General features: G+C 41.4%; 1 protein-coding gene across 1 annotated transcript; it reads left to right on the forward strand.

Annotated features, from left to right (window-relative positions):
* The first annotated feature begins 3,733 nt into the window (after positions 1-3,733).
* On the forward strand, positions 3,734-6,743 carry LOC109781301 (uncharacterized). Its single transcript, XM_073498332.1, has 5 exons — positions 3,734-3,853; positions 4,764-4,816; positions 5,401-5,523; positions 5,643-6,097; positions 6,253-6,743. The coding sequence occupies exons 3-4, from the start codon at positions 5,425-5,427 to the stop codon at positions 5,958-5,960; spliced, it is 417 nt and encodes a 138-aa protein (XP_073354433.1). The 5' UTR covers positions 3,734-3,853; positions 4,764-4,816; positions 5,401-5,424; the 3' UTR covers positions 5,961-6,097; positions 6,253-6,743.
* Positions 6,744-7,026: the final 283 nt, after the last annotated feature.

The following is a 7,026-nucleotide window of genomic DNA, read 5'->3' on the forward strand; positions in this document are numbered from 1 at the left end:
AGAAACTTAGCATGTTTCCAACACGTGTGGCCTGCTGATCCGAGTGTTTTGATGTTCAGAATGTCGCACTGGATTAATCATTGGAGTTTTTTGCAGGTGAGGGAGGACGCAAAAGTGGAGTTGCAACGGGGCGTAAAGCTGCTGGATCGAGTCGCCAGTGAAGTATTTCAATCAAGACGAGGGTGGGCGACCTGGGTGCCAAGGCTGGAGAACTGCTGAGGATGAGATTTTGGAAGTTTGTAATCCTAGAATGGAGAATGTGATGGGCTTGATTGCTCTCATGACAGCTCGTCTTTGTGTTGTAACCTGGATTCTTTTATGTAATAAGATAGACATGGAAAAAGGGGGTAGGTTTTCTTTCTCTTCGCCTATGCACTGTGTTGAATGGTGCATAGGGCCAGATGGAGGTGGTATGCGCTCTCGTAGTGTGCATGATTAGCGGGTCGTGAGGGGGTTGTGTGGTGTGTTTTGGCTGTATCAAAATACTGCATGGTTTCGTTAATGAAATCGGGGGAAAGATCCCTTTCTTTCAAAAAAATACCACAGCCAAGCCCGTCGCCTTGGCCGTCCCATCAGTCTCGGCCATTGATATCGAGAAGCAGCGGTTCTTGGAAGATCCTGTTCGCCAACAAGTCAGTCGAGAGCTCCATCTTCCCTGTCATATGCGGTTCTTGGAAGAACAGAAGGATCTTGTTCAACAACACATCAGTCAAGAGCCATCGATCGTCGGAGCTTGGAAGAAGAAGAAGATCTTGTCGGGTTCTTCCCACCTCCCGGGCCCGAAGGAGATGCCGATGGGGAAGTACGGGTGCACACGGATATGCTTGACACGGCGGCCCGGATCATGGCGCGCTTCTACGCGCACTGCCCCCACACGTCGTGTCTCTACTACAGGCCCCCGCCGCGGACCACCGCCACAAGCAATAGTGGCAAGAGCGGGAACGCGAGGAGCTCTGCCAGCGAGGCCGAGGTATCGTCAGCGAGGAGGAATCCGCAACAGGAGCAGGCGGTCAGGGTGGTGCTCGATGCCACGGAGATCATCCTCAGCGGGGGCGTGTAGCTGGCATTGCTCGCCCGACACCACCCAACAACAGACAAAGACCCAAAGATGGTGTTGGATAGATTAGCATTTTTTTGATTAATTTAATCTATAAATAGATTCGAACATGACATTGACAGTATTAAATCTTATTCAGATATTTAAGCATGCTAACACATAATACCCATATAATAGAGATATTTGCTAATAAAGGATGATGCATTTCTCCATTTTTCCCGTCTGTCATGTTTGAGCCAAACTAGTTAAATTTTATATATAGATTTTTTTATACCTCCTGTATTTCAAGTTTTTTTTTTGCATTGAGGGGTGCACCCCCGATTTCATTGCATTGATAAAAAGAATACGACAAAACAGTTTTAACACACCAAAAAATCGTTTTGGGGCTCAAGCTACATGGAGCTTGTTCTTTTTTGTAACATCCAAAACTAGTGCTTTAGTGCTTCAAATTTTTTGAAAAAAAATTCGACAATATCATATGGATGTGTACTGCATGGTTGCAAAAATTGATGACCAAATACATTGACATGAGGGCTATACAAAAAGGACAAATCGCTGACATTGGAAACAGTGAACACATAAAACCAACTATCTTCTCATTTTTTGTAGATCATGAATCAATGTATTTTTGATGAAACTTTATACATTGTAGTACACATTCATATGTCAATGTGGAGTTGTTTTCAGAATTTTTTAAACTTTGAAACATGATTTTTGAATGTTTCAAAAAAAGGACTCCATGTAGCCTAGGCACCAAAACGCTACATCCCTCCCACATGACGTACCACAGGAACGAGATCCTCTGGCATACAAACAAGTTACTGTATAGGGACGTTGTTGCATCCACAGGCCTGCTCTCTCTTACAGCCGTGCAATAGTGAATGGGATGGGATCACCGAAAGCAGCACTAGCGAGCAGAAGGACGGTGAGTTGTGTGTAAGGAGATAGAGCAGATGTGATCTGATCTGGTTGTCGACTAAGGCTTGAACGCAAATCAAGGGAAATAGTGAAATATTGAGTGTGCGCATGTAGCATGTAGAGACTTGATATCACACGAAATTTATCTTCGCTTTCCACAAATCACGTTTGTGCTCTTTTTGTCCGCCTAAGTCGAATGAGTATATTTTCATAATATCTAAACTGATTCTAACAAACATATATGCAATCTTTTTGTTAGAGATAATCGAATATGCAATATTTTTATAGAGCAAAAAAATGTATATGCAATCTTAGTATGGCTAATACTGCACCATGCTTTTTTTTTCATCATCTTGGAATTTTCTGATATAAATACAAGTTGCCTTTTTTACTACTACCTCCATCCCCAAAGAGATGATGTATATGTATGTTTTCATAATATATTTATTCAATACCAAATCAATAATATATTCAGATATATTTTCCTGATATATTTATTCAATATTATATTTGTTCATAGTTCCTTCTATATATTTGGTCAAACTTAGAAATAGTTGGCTTCTAAATAGAAATTTATACATCGCCTATTTAGGGACGAAGGGAGTAGACTGAACTTGAAATTTCTTGAAATTATTTTACTACAACTAGATAATTGCACGTGCATCGCACCTTTGCATCTCTTTCTCGTGCATTTCTTTCTAGAAACTTGAGGAAATTGCTTAGGAAAAAATCAGCAAAACTATAATGGAGGTGAGGAAGATGAAAGAAATGAAACCAAAGAATTCAAGCCATGGTCCTTGGAAGCACTGGATCGATCATCGGAATTCTCGCGCACCGCCACCATCCTGCTTGGATTGACGACTCGTCTTGCTCGCAGAAGTTGGCGTGACCCGACATGTGGTAGAGTTCAACCATGGGAATGTGGAACTACGACAAGGGTGACCACCTATCAAGGTGTAGGCTCGGCTGCATGTGTTCAGGCAACAACAACTTGTCATCGACTAACCAAACCTGATTCTCATGTATACTATTAGCGGCAAAAGCGGGGAAAGCTCCGGACTAGGCATCAACGATGAAGATTGTATCACCACTGAAGCCATTGACCTGCACCCACCAGTCATCCGCCGTTGCACACGCTGGTGTGTGGCGTGAGGACTGGACCTCCAACATGAGGGTTTTGTAGTTGAGGTATGAAAATCATCACCATTATTGATTTTTAGTCATCGGCGAACACTAAACCCGCCATTAGAAGGAGGTGGTTAAGCGCATGTCAATGGGGTCATGAATGGAAATATTCTGCGTACAAGTCAATTACACTCGCTGACTGACAGGTTTTCAACTCAAATGTATGTAGGGTGTTGCGCGGTTGGAAAACGAGATGAGAAATCAGAAATGTAACCCGCTCGAAGATCAGAACGAGGCACAGTGAGCCATACAACTACCCAGGTATGAACTTGAGGATAGTAAGAGAAATGTAACCTCCTCGATTTCTTTGTTTTCTGAGACTTGAAAGGATGTGAAATAGCTATCTCGCATCTAAGTCCATAGCCATTGGATCTTGTGCTATCTTTAAGATTCGCGCGAGTTGTTTTTCTGTTCTGGTCGTTCGTTTTCGCTCGCGTCGCCGCTCGTTCATCTGTGTGCGCGGCCCATTGGGTTGTGTTGTTTTGCCTGTTTGCGGGCCGCGTTGCTTGTTGGGCTGGCGGGCTGTTTGTCTCAGCTGTGTCTTTGGGCTGGCGTTCATTTCCCCCCACGTTATCTCATTCTCTCCGGCATTGACTTCGGCCGTTTCCCATTCCTCTTCTGCCGTTCCCCATTTCTCTCCGACAGTTGGTGCTCGAGGCGCAGGCGATCTCTGGAGAGGGAGACGCATCGTTAGTGAGTTGCCTGCTCTTCTTTCCTTGTCCTCTGTTTCTTTGATAGTGTCCATGCTGTTTTTTTGTTTCTTTGCTCACTGATTTGGCAGCATACATCTAGGGTTTGCTCCTCAATGTCCCCAAATGTGGGTAGGGTTCGTTTGCACGGTCCATCTTCTTTTGTTTCTTGTTTGTTTGTCCATCGATCTAGGGTTCTTTTGTCCCCTCCAATCTCCTGAAATGTGGGTTAGGGTTCATCAGATCTTTGAAACTATCTAGAGTGGGTTGGGGGGTTCGTTCATCAGAATATATCTAGAGGTGGGGAGGGGGGTGATTCGAAATGGGTTCCTGTGGTTAGGGCCTGGGTTATACATGTTTTTGTAGTTTTTAGGTGATTTTTAGTGTTACATGGTTATTTGTGCAGAGAATATTGAACTATAGACAGTTTTTTATCTTCCGGTATAGTCATCATTCTGTACAAAGTTGATTTCTCATGTTAAATTTTGTTGTACAGTAGTGATATGTTTCATTAGGTTTGCTCCTCTGTCCAGTGATTTGTATTACTTAAAGTTGATGCTTGATGCTTTTGCACAGCGCATCATATATAGTTTCGACAGTTTGATGAGCATGTCGTCCTCTTTTTCGACAGTTCCATTTTTTTACATTGCCATGTGGTGTGTAGTTTTTGTTTACTGGGTCTGATTTTATATGCTCTGCTAAATTCAGAGTATATACATATTCAGAATTATGAATGTTCAGAAAGATTCACTGTTGTGATTCAGATTTTATACGTTCATATCAGTTTTAGTATGTATGTTTTGTCAGAGCTAGTTTCGATTTATATTAGTCAAGATTTTCATTTGTTTCTTTCTTTTTTTCAGTATAATATACCATTTTTCGTTTTCGTGACTTCTGTTTGTTTTTCATGTCAGGTGGCGGCGATTGTCTGGGAGCGAGCAGGGGAGGGGAGGAGAGGAGCATTCAAGTATGTGGTCGTTTTTCCCCTGGTTTATGTGTATAGGTTAAAGTAGTGTGCACCAGCGGTATTTAAATTAGTGTGTTAGTCACTGAATGGTTCTATGAGTAAGCAAATTTATTCTACTTTGTCATGTTTTTGAGGGAGAGATATATGATCCATCCCTGTTTTTTTTAATGTTGGGGTTGATGCTATGTACATATATGTACCCATTTGTTTTGTTTGAATCATGCCTGCATTAATACTGAAGAAGTTTTTTCAGCAGACAATAACTGAATTATCAGTAGTGTCAAATCACTCAAGCAGTAACTGAAATTAACTGGGTTTTTGTGTACAATCTATGCAAATGGAGTCATTATTTTAATGTTACCAAATGGCATGAAACTTGCTGTTACATATTTCAGAGTACTCATCTCTGCAGGTGTTGTGTTTTTTCTGTAGCTTGCTTGCCGGAATATGCTTATCATTGTTTGATGAAACTACTTTTTGCTCTGACGACATATCCCCCTGATGTTTTTGTCTTTTTGTTGTGCTGCTTCAGTTTGCTTACTCCGAAAACATATCCGTCTGATGATTCTCCTGCTTTGTGCCAGCTTGTGTTCCTTTTTTTTTATTTGATGTGTAGGATGGTGTGCACAATCTGCCATTCGCATTGTGAGAGTGACAATGAGCAGACTTTTCGCATTGTCATCCGTGATGACTACGAAGCTTTAGCGGTATTCTCTTTTTCTTTTCTTTTCTCAATTTGATTTTTTTGTGCCTTATTTTTTAGTAACATGAAAAGGATTTTTTATTTTCTTGATACAGTTTTCATTTTTTGTTTATTCGTGAACAGAACATCCCATGCACTGAAAGGAATATGTTTAACCAGATGTCTGGATTGAACTATAAGGCGGACGACCGTAGGTATGTTTTTGATGTGTACAGGGGACACGAAGCCACACTGATTGGAGGTGATGATTGGACCAAGTTCAAGCGCGACTTCGACGTGGGGCAGGGCAATGTAGTTGTTTTTGACATGACTGGCGAACAGCAAAGGTATATGTGGCTGGAGTTGAGGCTGAAGAAGAGGGAGGAGCTGCTGAAGAAGTTGTTACAGTTGATGAAGAGGAAGAGGTTGTCAATGATGATCACGGGCTTGAAGATGCACTAGCATTTGTGAACACCAGGAGTTTTGTCTTTGAGGATGGCGAATTCGCAATGATGGAGCTCATTCTCACTATCCAACATTTATACATTGGCCCACCCTTTGTGCATCGTCCGACCACGAACATTGCAGGCAAGCTGATGGTATATCTCTTTTCATTCTTTTTATATACTGACTTTTTTTTTGTTTATATGCTTTTTGTTTTTGCAATTTTAACTTATTCTTTTGTTTATATATTCCTTTTTCTAACATTTCCCCTCCCCTTTTTCCTTTGTTTTTTTATGTGGACATCACTTAGAAAATCCCCAAGAAGCTAGCTCAACCACTGAACTTGGACACAGAAGGTGTTCTTGGCCTTTGCATGGGTGTGGGAGATGTTATGCAGGTTGCGTACCACACGGACCGTGACGGACGCATCGTTTTCAACCAAGTCTGGGGTGTTTTTGTAGCCCAGAACCACCTCTAGGTGAATGATGCTGTTGTGTTCAACTTCAGGGAGATCAATGAAGAACATATCAGCCTAGTATGCGTCGTCAACGCTTTGAGGCCCGCAGAAGCATAAGGATGGGGGCTGATGGAGATTTTTGTGCCAGCATATTTTATTTTATTACCTCATGTTCAGAACCTTTTTAATGGTGTGGCAGAAGCAAATGTTTAGCGGTGCTACCGACAATGTGCTATCATTTTTTTTACTTTTGTTGTTTATGAGGTGGTTATTAGAGATGAATTGTCAAGTTCCTATGTTGTCCCACCATGACCTGGGAATCAAATGCAGGACTTTTGAACTTATTTCCTAATGTTTTCCGTATAAGCGCTTTTTTTTGTAGGTGGGGAAGAGCTTGATTTTGATTGATTAGTTGTTAATTATTTTTGCCTGTACATAGCATGAAAACTTTTTTTGCTGAAATCAGTTGATTAAGTGTTGGTTCTTGACCTGTAGTGAGATTTTTCCAGCTTTAGCTGTACTTAGTATCCTCCTAATAATGAGGCAGGTTTTAGCTTATGTACTTCAATGATACATCACATTCTAACCTAGTGGTTATCCTTTTTTTATCAAGTAAACAGTGTATTT

The sequence above is a fragment of the Aegilops tauschii genome, chromosome 5 (genome assembly GCF_002575655.3).
Source record: "Aegilops tauschii subsp. strangulata cultivar AL8/78 chromosome 5, Aet v6.0, whole genome shotgun sequence".
Classification (NCBI taxonomy): domain Eukaryota; kingdom Viridiplantae; phylum Streptophyta; class Magnoliopsida; order Poales; family Poaceae; genus Aegilops; species Aegilops tauschii.